The sequence below is a fragment of the Asterias amurensis genome, chromosome 2 (genome assembly GCF_032118995.1).
Source record: "Asterias amurensis chromosome 2, ASM3211899v1".
NCBI lineage: Eukaryota > Metazoa > Echinodermata > Asteroidea > Forcipulatida > Asteriidae > Asterias > Asterias amurensis.
The window spans coordinates 29,138,027-29,157,657 of NC_092649.1; the positions used below are offsets into that span (position 1 = coordinate 29,138,027).

The 19,631-nt window shown below is 37.6% G+C and overlaps 2 protein-coding genes and 1 pseudogene across 4 annotated transcripts in view; 1 reads left to right on the forward strand and 2 right to left on the reverse strand.

Moving 5' to 3' along the window:
• The window catches only part of LOC139933762 (plexin-B-like), a 129,923-nt gene that overhangs the window by 36,916 nt on the left and 73,376 nt on the right, over positions 1-19,631 (reverse strand). The gene's annotated exons all lie outside the window — the stretch shown is intronic.
• LOC139933752 (ADP-ribosylation factor-like protein 8B-A) lies at positions 539-11,870 on the reverse strand. 2 transcript variants are annotated; one of them, XR_011785615.1, is made up of 7 exons: positions 11,572-11,870; positions 10,362-10,442; positions 9,283-9,356; positions 8,837-8,930; positions 8,050-8,188; positions 6,848-6,961; positions 539-1,921 (listed from the first exon to the last, which is right to left on the reverse strand). XR_011785615.1 is itself a non-coding variant. In XM_071927942.1 (6 exons), exons 1-6 carry the CDS (start codon positions 11,692-11,694, stop codon positions 6,909-6,911), a joined length of 564 nt encoding a protein of 187 aa, XP_071784043.1. In that variant the 5' UTR covers positions 11,695-11,870; the 3' UTR covers positions 539-6,908. The 2 variants fall into 2 exon arrangements, 1 of the variants encoding a protein (XP_071784043.1); XM_071927942.1 differs by having other exon boundaries at positions 539-6,961.
• Positions 16,169-18,252, forward strand: LOC139952802 (plexin-A4-like; annotated as a pseudogene).

A 19,631-nucleotide genomic window follows, 5' to 3' on the forward strand; every position in this document is an offset into this window, starting at 1 on the left:
TGTATGGCCTGCCAAAGCACCCCGGCCAACCGTGCGCGCGCGTGGGAACGAATCGGGACTACGATGGCCCATAAAAACATTGGCAATTTCTGAAGAAGTCAATTTATGTAGCTTTTCGACAGATATTTATTTGCTATTCGATTTTAATTTAAATTTGATTTTATTATTTGTAAAACAAAAGCAATATAATTGAAATATAAGTTAAAATGTCCATGTACATGGTTATTAGTAGTGTATGCAATGTGATGTGGCAACATTGAGGGCGCTATTTCAATTTAATGGTCCAACAGCAACATTATGCCGTTTCCTAATAAGGGCCTGCCAACATAAATTGATGAGTGTAATCCCCTAGCATTTATAAAACTAAGCCACTACCCAAAAAGAATTTATCCACTAACTCTCTCTCTCTCTCTGATTGTTTTAAGATTTTTCTAAAAATATTAATAGGGAGTCAAAACAAAGCATTACAAAATATACAACAACTTTGAGGACACTTTTTTGATGCAAAAAGTATCAAGTCTATAACCCACACAATATGTAGAATTCCTTCATTCATATTTTATTAATATTTCTATATTCAAGACTGACAACACATATAATACAGACATACACCAGAATCTTATCTCTATCAAATAAAGTTTTTATAAAGTGAGCTTCTTGTAAAATGTGTTGCCGAGTTTGATTATACTGGGTTTCTGTTTGTGTTTTAACATACACTCTACCATAGTTCTTTAAGAGACAAAGATTTTGTACTCAAATAACAACTTTTATTTTGGTAATAAATTTATATTAATGTAAGTAAAACTTAGGAGAGTTAATTTGATTTAATCGTTTAAATAATTAAACATAAAGCTATATTGTCAAAACGATCACCTTCTTTGGCGAAACTATCAGACTGTAAAAAAAGTGTTAAAGGTACACAAAAATTCCTGTTAAAGAAATATTCAATAGTTAAATTTTTATCAGGGACAAAGAATTTTATTTGGTATTACCCTTACACCGATGTGTGTAGACAATGTATATTCAATACTTTCCCCTGAGTTCTGTGAGTAAAACAAACACAAGCTCATTACTCAGGTAGGATTCAAACCCAAAACCTTTGCCAATAGAACAGATGTCTTACCAACTAGACCATCGCGATTGCCTGGCAGAAATATTCATTGAATGTACTCTTGATGTCAGACAATATTTCCAGGATCAAGGGTTAGAATTATATGCAAATAAATCATCCAGGGAAAAGACAAGATAGTTTATTTATGTAAAACAGACAAGATAGTTTATTTAAGTAAAACAAAAAAAGGGGGGGGGGACAAAGGTAGTAAGACTGAATAAAAAATTTACCATGTTTTCAAATAAATCTCTATTTAGTGATCCCACAGTTTTGCCAACTAGTATTGGCAAAAGGATTGGCAACGTTCACCACTGCAAATTTAAATAATTCATTTTTAACACATTCTATTGATTTAGCCAAATCAGATGAGCTTAATATCATTCTTCATAGCGACAGGTTTCAGCGTTTTGTTAGTGGCAAATTCGTGCCACACCAGTTGGAAAATGTTGGGTTAGTCAAAGCTGCCCTTATAAACAAGTGATCAATGTTTGTAAACACAAAACAAAATGGTCCATTGAACACCTTTTACAATAAATTTAAGCTCATTAGTCAGATTCTAAGTTCGGTACATTCTAGAGAGTTAAAACTTTTTAGTCTAACTTCATTCTCACATTCAACACAAATAAATGAGAACAGGTATTGCAAATACATGTAAAAACAAAAAACAAAAGTCAAGAAATAATACAACTTTCACAGTACTCTGTCATAAAAAGAACAGATAATCAAATTCTGGATCTTGTGACTGTGCATCGAATGGCCAGGTTAAAAGAATGTGAAGCAAGTTCCAACGCGATTTAAAATCACTTTTAACTGCATGAAAATAACAGAACAAAGAGAACATAAGAAATAGGGAAATTTGATAGATAACTCAAAATGAAACAGGGCTGATGATGATCGGTAAAATGTTTTGAAACTTCATCCCCGATTAGTTCCTACATAGTTTGGGCATAAAAAGCAAGAAAATGGTAAGCAAGGTTTTGAAACTTAACATAGTAAAGATACAGTCTAATCAAGTAAGGTGAGGAATCTCTCTTATAAGTTGATATGGTCCGAAAATGTTTTGATTCTAGTCCCGGTTCAAGACCCTCCTGTTGATGAGAACCCTACCACAAGAGGGTGCACTTTTATCTTACACTCTCATTACAGGATAGTGGTTCTCTGAGTGAAAGCAGTTTTGTGGTTGATAACGCCCTCTGTTGGTAAGGGGGAATAATCAACAAAGAAGTAGAACTTTCTAGATTTTAAACAACAGGAGCGCCTTGAACAACGACTTTGTTTGGATCAGTATGCTCTGATCCGCTTCAGAAATAAAATTGAATTCAAATCACAGGAAAATGATATTTAAGCAGGTTATAAATTACCATTCAAACTCAAAATATGCAGCTCCAAATAAAATTAGATTTCGTTTTCTAAGTATACACACTTGCACATGATAAACAGTCACACATTCTTATTACTTAGTGGAAGTAAAGACCTTTATCATGCGGACACCATTCTTGTATAATCCCCCGTATCCAGTATTACTAATGTATACTGGTTCAAAAAAATACCAATGGGCACCAGACTAATTGCCCTTGCAGCCTCACACTGGTTACACTAATCTCGAAGGGAGAAATACAAATTGGATGCCCCGTGATGAAGGTCTATTAACGGATCCTGCAGAGTCTAAAAACATTGTAGGATGTTATTGTTTATTAATACCATGAAATACTGAAATACAATCTAAATGCAATCACTTCAAATTATTCTAGGACTGATTGAGAAAAATTGCCAAAATATTTCTCCTCGAGTAGAATTCATAAGTTGATTTATGAAACTTAAAAATCAACCAGAACCATAACTGAATTGGTAGGCCTACATGGCAAGATCTTTGTTTTCATAAAGCTTGTAAGCTGAATATATCACTCAACACCTTTGTACACTAAGCATCATGTAGCAGAAAACCAGTCACCTTTGTTTATTTGTTATTAGTTTGGCTAGTGTAATGCACTGCTAAGCAAACCATCTTATGCATGCTTACCATTAAGCAAGAAGTTCAACCCTTCTTGAAAAAGGCCCTTTTTAAATAATAGAGAGGTTTCGCAGAGTCACCGATACTCTTACGTGAAGGTATACGTCATAATACGTCATCACTTTTTGAGGTCCATGTGACGTATAACAAGTTAGAATAGTCGCTCAAAACGGGAATCTGTCGCCATACACGTAGGTAAACAACGAGTATATTTTGTAAACAACGAGTATATGATTTTGTAGCGGATTGTAATTTTTTAACATAACAGGTTTTTACCATGTCTATTAGAGGTATCATACATGGATGTAGTTGGACATTTTTTAACCACCATGCTTCAGAAAAAGAGAAATAGCGATTGTCCATGGGTGCAGCCATTTGGTTAATAGCGCCCTCTTGAGCCTCAAGTTGAGGGTATTCGTTAAAATTTTGCGAAACAAATTGACACAGCTCACTTGACGCGAACACGTACGGTTCGTCCTCTGTATGCGTATTCGTATCTACAACTCTGCAAAACCTCTCTTATGATCTCAGATGTCTTTTGTTATTGTAACGGATATGACTCATTGCACATTTAGCCATTTTTGCGTCACCCGGAACGCCCCTGCACCGTAACATACAGGGAGTCTGAACTCCCTAAATAGCACCACCAAGTTTTATCATGGACAGTGACCTCAGGTGATTCGGGCCAATACACTAACATTTACACCAAAGTCAGAACGGCTTTTTGTTACAGCTACCAACATTTCATGTTCAATTAGCAGACTGTCAATCAGTTACAAAGTATCTAACAGGATTATGAAACAAAATAATGCTGTCCGTATTGTTTCTTTTACAGTAACTGTCAACATTAAACTATATTTCCAAGACCACAGCAAACTGTGACCAGCATTCAGCCAACAACATTGTAATGAAATGTTTGTGGAAGTAAGGTTATCAGAAAGCAAGGAGGTGTAACATGAATGTATTTTTAACCACTTCCTGCTTTTGCCAGTACCTTAAATAGCTTCGATGGCGGTTCAATACCGGTAATTGGTAGGCCCTATTTAGTATCTTTAAAAATGACCAATGCTTATTAGCATATAATACATACACGTTCTATTGTCTAGTGGTTTCTTGAATTGCAAAACTAACTACTTTTTCGATATCAAAATGAAGAACGCACAATGTCTAAGATTGACCGTTAATATTAATTTACAATTAGATACAGTATTTTCATTTCAAGAACCTCATGTAACGAATATATAAAAAAAAGTGCAAATTTATCCTCCCCAGTGCTGTGTTAATTGCAAAATGCTTACAGAGTTGTATTTAAACACAAAGTGCACTGTACAGAAGAATATTAATGGGTTTTTAGCCAAGGATTTGTGTACAGGTAAGAGGTGTCTTTGCTTGATATGCCACTACACTGAAACAGCAAACTCTTACAGCAAATGTCTTTCTAGCCAAGGGCGTATCTGAATTGGCGGCTCTGGCTACGGCTATGACTATTAATTAGAGTATTGCTCAGGACATCCTATACTTCAATGCATGATGACATGGAAATCAAGCCCTTGCCATAATTGTAGCTGCCAATTTGTAACAGGGCCTTGTAACTGATCACCCAAAGATTTAAACTTCCACCCGGGCCCAATTCCAGTAAATATTTTCTGCTTACAGATCAGCCGTAAGCAGAAGTTCTATTTCATAATCACTGCTTACCCCCAACAACTGCCTACCCTTAACAGAGCAAAAGATACGCTAGCTTATGAGTGGACATTGTTAGCCAACAAGCGTCACACGCAACAACGCAAACCCATTCTGAATGTGCATACATGCATGAATTCTGCTTATGTAAACTCTAAAATGTGCCTACCATAAACAGCTATACAAAACTGGGCCATGGTCAGAGAAATTTTGTAAAAACAAAAAATATTTAAATACTGAGGGTTCATTCCCAGTTACTTGCCACAATTATAAAATCTTGAAACGAAATTTGATGAACTAGAAAGATATGAATTGGTCCACTTCTTTCAGTCTGTGTATCTACAATAGACTTGCTTTGTAAGGTTCACATTAAGAGCTTCATACCTAAAAATCAACATAAAATCTTTCAAACTGACATGTTTTCATTCCGAAGACTGGCGTGTGTCTATTAACTGTCTGTATAAAAGCTGTTTGACTAAACTGAGAGGTTTTCCAGATAAAAAATATTATTTAGGCTGCAGCTAACCAAGGTCATGTGAGATTTAAATGGTTTCAAAAACAAAACAAGCCCCAAACCCAAATGGCAATAGCTGTCAAACATATCATGCATAAATGTACAAAAACATTCATTACTGTAATAATCAATATTACTAAACAATTACACCCATTTAATTGACAGTTTTCTGAAGATGCCCAACAAAGTTTTGTTATATTTTCTACTTTGAAGCATAAAATTGGATCGGATGTTACCAGCAAATGGACAGTTATGGTTACACACACAATTGTTTCCTCAGTCCCAAGTATCTACAATCAATAATGCTGAAAGTCAACTGGTATATAATTCACTTGTTGGTTTATCCAAGGTGCTTCTTGGCCACCACAGACCAACTTCCTAAAATCTGTAAGCAGACGCTTTCTGTTTACCAAGCAGCTCTTAGCAAAATTTCCATTCCGTCATGTTTGTTCACAATTGGCCAAGCAAAAAAGAACGCTTATAACGCTAACAGCGCGCGAGGGACCAAGCAATGCAATCTTTCGGGTCGCATTCAATTCGCATGCTGTCAAATTTTCTTGAATGCTCATGCGCTTGATTGGAGGACAAATTTGCTTACCGGTAAATTGCTTTATTGGAGTTAATTTTAAAGCAAGAAATAATGCTCAGAAAATGTTTCTGCTAAGTGAGATTTAGAAGGGACTCAAGCACAGCACAAACAGTATACATTGGGCATGAATTTCAGAACAATTTTGACTAGACCACAGGTTTCAGCCATATTTTATGAAGTCTGCAGACGTGCAGCTTTTGATTTTAAACAATTAAACAAACAAAAACTGCTCAAATATCTGTACAGCGGTTTTTGGTTTCTCAAAAACCCGAGTTTAAAGATGGGCAAGCTAGAAACACTCTCTCTTCGGTGGCGATGACATCAGATTCCTGATACATGAACTACAATCATTACATCTTGCTCAAAGAGGCAAATGTTTAGTATACAAAGTCCCAATTTCATAGAGCTGCTAAAAGTACGCACAGAGCATTGGTACATGAATAGGCCCCTTTGCTTACGACATAACAAGACCAAAACAGCGCCATCACAAACAGAGCCAAAACTGAAGCAGCTCTATAAAAAAATTGGCCCCAGATCATCAGATGTGGCTGTTTGCAAGAATGAAGAGTGCACTTCAACAGAGCAAAAATCTTATGCCCTTTTCGTCTTTCGATAATTGTTTTATCAACAGTAATTATGGAATTTCCGAAAGTAGAGTAGAAGCTGATTTATATATATGTATTGACTTTTTAAGGGTTACGCGCTCAACAAATGACTGTTACAGAGGAGTGCATACAAAGTTTGTTCATCAAATTGCGATACGCAACTTGAAAAGAAAAAACAACAAACAAACAAATACCTTCCCCATGAGAAAATATAGCACACCATTCCATGCTAGGTTTGATTGGCTCACCCCTTTACACCACACTGTAAATTACACAACTCTTTTTGGTATCCGGTTTATGTATACGAGGTGGATGGTTATTTACAATGAAATACCTAGTTGAAGTCCTGGCTGACCCTTAACCCTTGACCTTTACACGTGACCCAGACTATGATGCTAGTGGCTTCCCCCTGACTTGGAATGTTGTATCAACCATTGCAGTGTGATATCTAAGAAGGAAACCAGAAATACAGGAATTACAAATACCTTATTTTATAACAGTGACAACATTATATAGGGTTTGAGGCATTGCATGGTGAGGTATCAATGTATATTTGGTTTGCGGTAACACCATGTGTGTATCTACTTGCCAGTTACAAAAGCAGGACAGTTCTTTTTAGAACTAAAAAGACGCCCGAACCTCCGAACATCTACTCTGCGGTAGTAGAATAAAGCAAGACAGTTCTCTAAGAACAAACTCTACCTGGCAAGTAGATACACACATGGTGTTACCGCAAACAAAATATACAGTGAAACATTAGCAGACCTCGCCCTGCCTGTTCTGCCCATTAGAAACAGCATGTGACCTAAGAAGTAACTAAAAAAAAGAAAAATTATTGGTAAAACCATGTCTCCAATCTCTTTTGGGAGGACTGTTTGCTCTGAAAAAGAACTGGTGTGGTCTCTATCGTCTTGATCCTTCCAACACCCTACCCCACTCGTCCCAGAAGAATGTACGACTGCTGTTTGTGATGCAAACCAGCAGGCCAGCTATCTCCAGGGCATGAGCAGGGTATGCTGTTCATAACTACACAAGGGGTTGATTTCACAAAGAGTTAGGACCCTTAGAGATATCAAAAACGTACAGCTAGTCCTAAGTTAGGATGATACGACTAGTCCTAACTCTTTGTGAAATCCACACCTGCTCTTAAAAATGCCAACAAGAAGCAAGTTGACAGTGTGTATTAACTGCAACTCTGGCCACAGCAATCACGACAATACATTTATCAGGCATTACAAGACATTTAACTATCCAATTTTAATAAGGATTGTTCACAAACAACATGCTGGTAAAAACAAACTAAGGGACAAAAACTTAAACAACCATCCCAACTAGGAAGACAGTAAAACACTCTTATCGTGCGCACTAATATGCAAAACACATTATTTGCACAATCACACTAATGAATGGTTTTAACATCACTGGAGGGTTGTAAGAGCTCCCTCTACCATGATGGCAACTCAATAGTATTAGCCTTTTGTGAAACCGGTTGCAGGAAAGACAGGACAGTCCCAGGAAAGGTTTGTAATCTCTTACCTATGTTTTCTTTCTCTTTACATGAGATGGAATAGCAACAGATCTCCCTGTCTTGGATGGCTGAAAGGTTCATCTTCTCTATCAGTTGCTTCTCATCAAGAGCATTGGGCAAGTCTCTCTTGTTACCGAGCACTAATACCTGCAAGGAGACAAAAGGAAATAAAAATTAACAATTCTATTTTATAACAAGTCATCCCTTTGTAGAATAAATTTCTTGTTATTATTGTTTTGAAAATGGGACACACATTTAAGCGACTAGCACTGAGCTGTTGACCTGCAAGATACCTGTGTGGAAAAGATGTTGAAGAATTGTGTAAGTTTTAGATGTGGTGGAATAAACCAATAAAAGAAAACATTCACTCAATCTAGTAGGGGCTGAAAACCCACTCTATATGCATTTTAGCTAAAAATCAACAAGGTTCATTCAAATAAGCATCATCCATGAACAGACAAAGAGAGGGCTCAAATCCAGGAGAAGTGTCCTCAGTAAAACTGAACCGAGTGAAGCTTCTAACACCAAAGTAGCTTCACGGAAAGAAAGGCTTACATAGGATAAATGTTACCAACAAAACATGAAGATGATGACAAAGAAGAAAGATCTGTAATCTGTACAAATCCCTTCCACAAACGCTGACAAAACTACACATATCTTTCCTTTCAACCGTTTTGGGAGTCGAACTGTACAAAAAGAAAGTGACTCAAAAAGGACTGAAATAGTAGACCGGCATTTTGCAGAAAGATGCATTCTTCATTGTACGAGGGATCAACTATTTGTTCAAGCACTTACTGGGATTCCTTGTAACTGTGGTTTGTCGAGGAGGTTGTGTAACTCATTTGTGGATGCTTCTAGTTTGTCATGGTCAGCTGCATCTACCATGTATCTATAACGAAAAACACAAACATTTTAAGTCATTCAGTTTTCAAAAATTTTTAATATTATTTTTTACAATAAGTGTTCTAAACAGTTGTTGATGGTTAACAATCACATTTTTGTAAACATTAATCCTGACCACTCAATACTGTGTGCATAAAATAAACAAAACCTGGCTGTGATGAATGCTCAGTACACAGTTAACCCTCCCACTGTTTCACCATCCAATATCATCTGATGGCATTGGAATAACAGAAGCAATATGCCAGCCTGCAGTTTGATAATATGAGGTGAATGCAGTCGATAATCAACCCAGTGACCAGCTAATTTTTCAAAGAATACAAATTCAAGCAATAACTTACACAATACAATTTACTCCTCTGCAGTATCTTTCCCACATGCTCCTGAATCTTGGTTGACCTCCAATGTCCCAAAGCTTGGAGGAAATAAATAAAGAAGATAGATTTAGGTTAATAATAATTTGACAAACATCTTTAAACACCTGAACCGTGAAATTGAAGAGTTGTAATTCTATTTCGTGTATTAGATAAAAAATCTGTAATGCTAGTTCACAGATACAACATGAGTTATGTTATTCAATAAAGTATGCAAGGCTCAATTTGGTCACTAGTTTAGTGCACAATCTCATCAAGAGAGCTCTGGTCTAACTCGGATTCAATAATCTACCCGTATTTGCCAACTACTCAAGGGAGGCTAGTGTCTCAGAAATTAATACCAAACTCAACTGGCATCAGCTTGAGGGTTATCGTCTCATTACAAGGCTCTCTATGATGTTTCGCATCCTACACAACCTCGTCGATTTAAACTGGGAAACCCACCTCACTAAACCAACACGCCCTACTAAAAGAACCCATCCACTCTCACTCATGCAACTTCAAGCCAGGACAACAATTTACGCCTACACTTTTTTCCCATGGACTATACCACACGGGAAGGGACTCCCCCACAATATCCTAGACATAATTGACTACAAAGCCTTCAAGACAGCGATCAAAGCACACTTTAGACATTTCCACTAGGTCATTGGTCAGGTCATAAAACTCTGATGCAATGCGGGTATCCGTATTTATCGGAGTATAATATCCAGATCCAGAACTACATTACAACATGGAACTACATGAAGGCCATGGAGTCCATCGACAATGTTGCCACTAGTCTTGACCATGATTTCCCTTCTGAATATTCCCATAGACTTTCCAAAGGAAGTGCCCTTTGCAAAATGAAAATGGCGTTGCTCTCTCGAAGATGAAAATATACAATTTAGTCACTAGTTTTGATATATGAATGCAACTCAACAGTTATTGCGAGTCCAACTTACTTTTTACACTGGATAGCCACAATAACCACCAAACAATAAACCGAACAGATAAGCAGTTGAATATAAAAGAAAATGAAGATTAAGCATTCATTTTAAACCTACCTTGATTGTGACATTTCCCTTGGTAAGCTTTCTCATGTTGAATCCCACTGTTGGGATCATATCTTCGTTGAATTGACCGGACTGAAATTCCAGAAAAACAAGAATGTTTCAATATTAATACAACATCAAAAATAAAAGAAATTAGCATGTAATCTACTATCACAACTCATATTGCACCCTAAGACTTTATATTTACCCGCCCATATGTTGATTTTGTTACAATGACAATGATTACAAGTTTCATGGTGGTTCAGTTTCAATGGGACTGGAGGATTTAGGATGGTTAAGGTTATGCTACCAATGAGCTTAACTTAATTGAATGATTGGAGCCGTTTATTTAGTGCCATATATTCGAAACTCCCTCCGATTCTGCGCCCTTATTTTCAGAGTTTATTATTAATTAGATCCAAATCAATATCTTACTTCCTCATAATTTTAGGTAATTTACTCGTCGTATATTATAATATTAATAAGTTAAAAGATTGTGGTGAAAATCTGCACCTTTTTTGAATAATATTCTAGGCCTATGAATGTATGGTGCAGTGCAAATTGATTTGAAGACTAAGATTAGAAAATTGCACTGATTGTTAGAATGCAGTGCTGCAGTGGACCCCGGGATCCTGCATTGCAAAGAGATGTCAATTTATGATTCCCACAAATGCCAGCAGTAGAGCAATCAACAGCAAGGGAAGTACCAACTGTACTTTAGAATTCCAACGGTATTAGTTTCATTAAATAATAAAAAATGCAGATTGAAATCTACAGCAGGATCGGACATAGGACTGCATTGTTTCTCGGCCTAGGGCCAAGGATAAGAAGCGGATCGACTTTCAATTATTCATGAGAATATTTCAGACACTTGCAAAACTCAACAAGTAAAATGTCCAAAATGTGTTGCTTCTCTCCTCGATATGATGTGATAAATATCGAAGATTGATTAAATTATCAACTTAATTTAACTAGCTCCTCTAAGCCTACACTTAAAGTCCCTTTTTAAAGGCTAGAGAGTAAATTAAATTATACACAATCAGTATGAAAATGTGAACATGGTGAAATTGAGGCCTACTTAAAATTTCAGAACAGTGATTGTTCAGTATAATTTTCAAGTGCTTATTTGTAAAGTTCTCATTTCTTAAGCTATTTATTGTAAGTAATTAACCAACACAATAAACATGACATGTTGAGGGTTGCAACATAACTAATGACTCACCGATATCACATTAACGAACGTTGTCTTGCCTGAGTATTGCAGCCCAACTAACGTCAGTTCCATCTCTTCCTTCCAAAACAGGCTTTTCAGCCAGTCCAAAAATCGGTTTATTGCCGCTATCATGTTTGTGTGCCTTTATTGCCAACCGTGCATAAATTCTTTGGATTGAGCACCCGAAGAATAACTCACTAATGTCTGGAAAATTTATGAAAACCGTGCTTAAGCTTAGATATTTGGCAGGACAAACGAGTAAAATGTCAGGATTTCTGGCAACCTGTGTGTGTACACACTCTAGCGTATTGGGTTGAACTTCCGTCATCTCATAAGGTCAGTGAACTTTGCCCTTTTCCTCGTGACTGGATGACGTCAGAGTTCATCACGGGGGATTCGCTCCCAGAATACAAACGGGTTTTCACACTTTATTAAACCTAACTAAACATGAATGATATTCTAGTCTTTGATCCGTTACACTAAAATAGAAGAGTGAACACTACCAGAGAGCAAAAATCACATGCTATTTCCTTACAAAAGATGTCATCATAACGGGAAATAGAAAAGTTGTACCGCCCTCTGTTGAATCAAAGCTCGATGAAGTACCCGACGACTTTTCTGAGCAAAGACATACCTTTCAAATTCACGCAAGGATTTCACATTATCACTTCAGACTAGGTTTACTTTGAATTAAATGCGTTCAATTTCGTTTTCTTATTCAGATTCTCGTTTCCATCACGTTGTTCTATTTTCTCTATCGGGCTTTCAATACTCCTATCGACCAATTAATTACAAACGAGTATAGCAGCTGACAATCGCTCCTTAATCTAGCACTCAAAGAATAAGACCCTTTTCCGTTTTGTTTTCAAATCATTACATCATTCTTTTGTGTCTTCTTTCTAGCAATATTGTTCCTCTTGCTGTGTTACCCCGCGCGCATGAAAGTTAACCCGGTATCAAGTCAACACTATTTTACTCTGTATCTACAAAACGTTTTGCCATAAAACAAGGGCAAACAAATTCAACAGGGTGTCAAAAATAAGATAAATATAATGCTGCAAGAAAACGCACAGTAAGGCGTAACAAAATAATAAATTTCCAGGACAAAACTGAACTTAATTCATCAGAGCCCGTTCGGAAAATCTCCAAAACTCCCAATAAACTCCCCTTTCAAAGTGGATATATAAATAGCTTAACGAAAAAAAAGTACAGATATTTTAATGCTTCCATTTTATTTCTTATATTTATAATATAATAAGTCGATGACTACGACGAGGCTATGCAATGGTTAATTAGTTTCCAACACACACATGTACACATTTTACTATAAGATTGGACCCCGTTCTCAGTCTACATAGCTATGCCCACCCGATGCTATCCGGAGCATTGTTTCTATGGGAACATTAAAAACAAAAAACACTGCACAATCAAACTGTCTGGTTTCTTCTATAGCAACGTTTTTCAGTTTCTGCTAATATTAGAGTATCACTGTTGATTTATATCATTGTTGTATGCACCATGGAGTATGGAATTTTATGAAAGTGCAGTAAATCCAAGGGCCGAAAACGGCCAGTTTCAGACAGCGGTGTTTGCGAAATGCGTAACCCCTCAACATTCAAAGTACATACCTGAACTTTTTTTCCAGTTGGGTGAACGCACGCCCTACCCTGCCACTGTCTGAAAGGGCTGTATTTGTTGTTATTTTATGTCAGAATACTTCCGTCTCGTATCGTGCTCGATTGCAGAGAATTCCTGGCTCTCTTCGCTAAAGTTTTTGGCCTTCATCCTTCACCACGGTTTCTGGGATCGAATCCCACCGATCACATATTCCGATTCGGACGCAAGACTCTGAAATTGCGGAATCAAAACATTATCCCCAGCCAATGGCCAGTACCACCTTAGATTCTTGCAGACATTTCTTGAATGTTTTAAGGAGAGCCTTGTACAATATTTAAAATTAAAAAGCTACTGCAAAAGTGTTCTTAGCAAAATTGAGAGATCTTTCTCCAGCCTTGCGTTCGTCATCCTGTGCCTGAAACTTTGTACAGCTTTGGAAGCAACAAAAGAGCAAAGGAAGCTTCTGGTACACTATGGAGGCCCAGATGAGCCATATGACCGTCTTGTTGGCTGTATGTTTGATTCTGCTTGGATTATTAAGTAGTGATGTATCAGCTGAATGGCAAGGAGATCTGTCATCTTATCACATTGCTTCATTCAGTAATCCTCATCCTCCTAGACCTCTCAATGATCCATCTGGTAACCACAATGCTAAATTCAATCATTTCACTCTATCTGGCCCTGATGGAGCTGTGTATGTTGGAGCTGTCAACTACTTATACAGACTGGATAGTTCATTGAATCTGCTACAGAATGTTAGTACATGTCAAGAACTAGGAGAGGATAGATGTGATATATTCACCAACTACAATAAAATCCTGATATTAGATAATCAGACTCGGTTGATTACATGTGGAAGTGAGAATGTAGGAAAGTGTCGGTTCAGAAATCCAGATGATTTGACTGATGTGTTGTTTCGGCCAAGTGAAGGGACAGACAGAATAGAACAGAACGTTGCTAGTTTTGGAGAGCTGTCTACTGTGAGTTTGATTGCACCAGGAACTGATGGACCAAGTGGACCAGGGCCAGATGGAGGCGACTGGTTGTATGTAGCTGTGACTTACTCCAATGAGGTTGGGTATCGACATATCCCACCAGTCAGCAGAAGACTGCTTAGTGCAGACGGGTTGTTGATATCCCCATCAGGCACAAGGTATTCTTCATTTACTGTGTTTGATACTTCCAAGACTCCAATCAATATCGCATATGTAGCTGGTTTCTCATACGAGGGATTCACATACTTCATCACTTTTCAGAAGGAGGATTCTGGTTCCAATGTCTTTGTTTCTAAAATGAACAGAGTCTGTCAGAACAGTTCAACATTTGACTCTTACACAGAAATCACCCTACAATGCCAAGGATCAGATGGTAGTGTGTACAGTTTGGTACAAGCTGCTCATATTGGCCCAGCAGGTCAGGATCTTGCTGTATCATTAGGTTTGAATGCTGAGGACATGGTGTTGTATGCTGTGTTTGCTAAGAATGAAGGAGCTGATGGGACTAGTGATGTACCTATTGATCAGTCAGCATTGTGTGTGTATAACATGAGTGATATTTTAGATGCCTTCAAGGAAGCAGTCAGGGGATGTATTCAAGATGGAGATGACTACTACTTAGTGAAGTACTTGGAAGGATCCAGATGTAATACATTATTAGTGAGTATAATGATCAGTTTATACCCCATTTTCTATTGCAATTTATGTGCATGTTTATGATTAGGAATATTAATATAGATACCATCAGGGTTGATAATTTTTTCAACTTAAAATACAATCCATTTGAAGTTTTTTTTAGTTAACCCGTGGAACCAGTTAACGATGTTTTTTTAAATGTTTTTATTTAGCATCAGCCCAGACAGGAAAGGATCCGAGTAAATATTTTTTTGTAAAATAATCAGTTTAACATTTTGTTAAAACTTCATTATTTACAAGTAAAGCAACAGCATACTATCAATGTACAATTTTGTCTCTTAAATTACATTCTTCTTTGGTAAGTTAGCGCGAATACAAAGAAGTATACCGCCCTTTTGTGTAAAGCATGTAATTATTGCAAATGAAATCAACTCTCTGACCATGGAGGAAAAATAGAAACTGCCTGCCAAATACTATTTATTGCATGCCCATTGCTACGTTTTCAGGAAAAGACAACCATAAGCACGTGTCCATTTTGTTATCAGTGTTAAACATTGATTTATTGGTACAGGTATAGTAAAAAATTAATGTAAAGAAGCATTTTATTTTGATTGAAGAATATACTTTAATTGTCCAATGAGAGGGCACGGTCGCCCCTATACCCGCCACCACGCACGTGCACAAAGATCACGGCGTTTGCAAATTGTGTGGTCCCTCGTTTATGCAATGTGCCTAAAATGGTAGGATTAAAAAAACTGTTCAAATAAAATATTGTTGTCTCAATAAAAAATGAAAATTATGCCAGCTTTCATGCCCGACAATTTTTTCCAAGTTCCAGTTGGGTGAACAACATAGGGCATCCATGCCACTTGGTGAAAGGGCTGTTTTTATTCCTTTTGTTAATTTTTCTGTTATGAAGCAAGGTACGCTATTTCCGTCTCGTATCGTTGTCTCGACTGCCGAATATTCTGGCTCTCTTTCACTGAAGTTTGTGGGCCGCCATCATCAGCAACGTGCTGTTTTACGGTTACTGCAGAAATCCCGCGCGCCCAAACCATCACTTACTCCGATTCTGACCCAAATAACTCTGGAACCTCGAAACCAACATTATCTCGATCAAAGCAACACATTTATTGCTTTTCAGTAGAGTTTCTTGTAGACATTTTGTGAATGTTTTGCTTGTATCTGTGTGTGTTTAAGGTACCTTGTTAAATTTCAAGCAAAAAAAAACCTACTCGTTTTGGAAGGGTTTGAGATCTATCTCCAACCATGTGTTCGTCATCGTGTTCCTAAAGCTTTGTAGATCAGGAAGAAACAGAAAAGAACGCGTAACCTTTGTTGTCGAAAATTGACACTATATGGAGGCCCAGATGAGCCACGTAACCATCTTGTTTGCTGTATGTTTGATCCTGCTTGGATTATTAAGTAGTGTTGTATCAGCTGAATGGCAAGGAGATCTGTCATCTTATCACATTGCTTCATTCAGTAATCCTCTCATCCTAGACCTCTCAATGATCCATCTGGTAACCACAATGCTAAATTCAATCATTTCACTCTATCTGGCCCTGATGGAGCTGTGTATGTTGGAGCTGTCAACTACTTATACAGACTGAATAGTTCATTGAATCTGCTACAGAATGTTAGTACATGTCAAGAACTAGGAGAGGATAGATGTGATACATTCACCAACTACAATAAAATCCTGATATTAGATAATCAGACTCGGTTGATTACATGTGGAAGTGAGAATGTAGGAAAGTGTCGGTTCAGAAATCCAGATGATTTGACTGGTGTTGTTTCGGCCAGGTGAAGGGACAGGCGGAACAGAACAGAACGTTGCTGGTTTTGGAGAGTTGTCTACTGTGAGTTTGATTGCACCAGGAACTGATGGACCAAGTGGACCAGGTCCTGACGGAGGAGACTGGTTGTATGTGGCTGTGACTTACTCTGACGAGGTTGGGTATCGACATATCCCACCAGTCAGCAGAAGACTGCTTAGTGCAGACGGGTTGTTGATATCCCCATCAGGCACAAGGTATTCTTCATTTACTGTGTTTGATACTTCCAAGACTCCAATCAATATCGCATATGTAGCTGGTTTCTCATATGAGGGATTCACATACTTCATCACTTCTCAAAAGGAGGATTCTGGTTCCAATGTATTTGTTTCTAAAATGAACAGAGCCTGTCAGACCAGTCCATCCTTTGCCTCTTACATAGAAATCACCCTACAATGCCAAGGATCAGATGGTAGTGTGTACAGTTTGGTACAAGCTGCTCATATTGGCCCAGCAGGTCAGGATCTTGCTGTATCATTAGGTTTGAATGCTGAGGACATGGTGTTGTATGCTGTGTTTGCTAAAAATGAAGGAGCTGATGGGACTAGTGATGCACCTATTGATCAGTCAGCATTGTGTGTGTATAAGATGAGTGATATTTTAGACGCCTTCAAGGAAGCAGTCAGGGGATGTATTCAAGATGGAGATGACTACTTATTGCGGTACTTGTTCCCGTCCAGATGTAATACATTACCATGGGTGAGTATAAATTAACTCAGTTGAAACCTCACAAATGCAAGTTATGTGCATGTGATTGGAATATTGAATAAATGTCATAAGGGAAAATAACCTTTTTTAACTTGAAATCCATGAAGTTGGATGCAATGCTTCTAGCCTTTTTTGTTTTGCGTATGGAACAAGTTTTTAAAGATGTTAATAAAATGTCTCCTTTTCTCTCTAGTCCAGACAGGGGAGTTTAAGGACCTCGAGGAAATGTTTTGTAAAACAAAATAAGTTGCGTGAAGCAACAACAAACGGTCTGAGTATTATGTCTTGTTTGGAAGATGATGCGATCACAAAAGAAGTATACCGCCCTCCCTCATGTATACCCGTGATTATTGCAAACGAAATACATTCTAATAATAATCGCATGTATTATGAATGCTATGCTTTTATGGAAAAAACGTTTGAAGCACATATGCACTTGTTGTCAGTGATAAGCATGACTTACCTAGTATACTTTTAAATATGCCGACAAGCATTTTTGATATAAGAACGGACTTCATTTTGTGATGAACGGACACAGTCGCCCCTGCCCGCCACACACGCGTCCGTGTGTGAGACATCGCTTACGTCACAACGAAAAACTGAAACCATGCCCTTTTTTAAAGTTTACTTTAAATGAACTGACAAACAAACCCATTGTTGACGTTTTTTCTTCTTTCAATGTATCAACTGAAAGCTATCAACTTTCCCTACACATCATAAACAAAGCACTTTACGTTTAGATTAATTTCTAATTTCAATTGTCAAATTGGCCACAACTTTTAAACTTTGCCAAAAACCAAACTATATTCCTTTTATTTGCTCGAGCTTTTTTTTTTTAGGGCGGCGAGGTTAAAGAGGGGACTCTCCTAGCAACTAGCCTGATCAGTATTGTATAGGAACAGAGAAAAGTTTGAATGGAATAATGTTTACAATTTATTTTTGAGAAAAGTGTTTTAGGATTGTATATCGACGTTTGCACCTTCTAATCTAAAGAATTTCACTAATGTACAACAAGTTATCGTCCTCGCACGCAATGTGGTTTCACTGGTGAGGCGGTGGTGGGGGGGGGGGGGGGGGGGGGAGTCATCAGATGGTGTTTATAAAATCTTTTTATAAGTTTGTCGATGAGCATTTGTAGGAACCCCGTGTCCCATCTGACATTGGACATGTGAGTAAAGTCCCGTTTCTTATTCCATTGTGTGAGTCAATGAAACTCCACAGCACTCTACAGCGCACCTCAACCATAATGCCTTGTATAAACCACGACATTGCACCGTGGTTTAATTTAAATACATGAAACTTTGCAGTTTCAAACACGGAAGTATTTTTAAAACATGGAAAGAAACATGGAAAGATTGAGGCAAAGTTGTGTCAATAGGAAGTATATCGATAAGGAACAAAGTTTACAGAAACTGTTCCATTTTTATGACAGGGGTGTTGTAGGTCAAAAAGTGGATAGTAATTTTGCAGTGGTACATATTTATGTATTGAAAATGTATAAAAAGTTAAAACAATTTTAACGTTTCATGTTCTACGTTAACAATCAGTATTTGAGGAAGTACACAACATGATTTACTGTGTCCCCATAAGACAATAAAGAACTTACAAAATAGGTTCCAGTATGCGGCGTGTTGTGCGTTTTTGATAATTGAATATTCAGTTTTGTATTTATGCGCATAAACAGTATAAGTGGACGCAGGTTACACCAATGAACTTGAAAAAACCTTTTCCGTCACTCTGGTCCAACATAGGCCCTACAACCTGATCGCAGACGACAAACAAGTTGAAGGTGGAGGTTTTACAGGTAAGGGTTATGTTTTGTAGCGTGAGCTGAGAGAGCTCACTAAGACTCCAGAGATAATAAATTAGAAATCAATATAATTCTGGGGAAATGAGAGTGAATCTTGTGTGAAGGGCCATAGATCGGGCTTTTCAGTAATAGGTAAGCCTACAAACCAAACATTGTCTAATTACAATAACTATGGGGAAATGGAATCAACTTTATCCCAATTAAGGCAAGACGATAAGTGGCTGTTTTAGGGTTAGTTTCTGGCGTTTGTTGGTGTGTGGTTTTTTTTGCAAAATTATAACTTGTACTACACGGTTGTGTGTTTTCCAGAAACTTGCGAGATATATCATGGACAAAGCTGCTGGCTGACGTTGCTGCGTCCACCCATTGTTTGCCCACACTCACTGTGATTGAGTCTTCAGTTGTTTAAGTTTGTATCTGTGACAGAAAGACACAGCGTACATTAGAGTCAGGTGCCCCTATTGA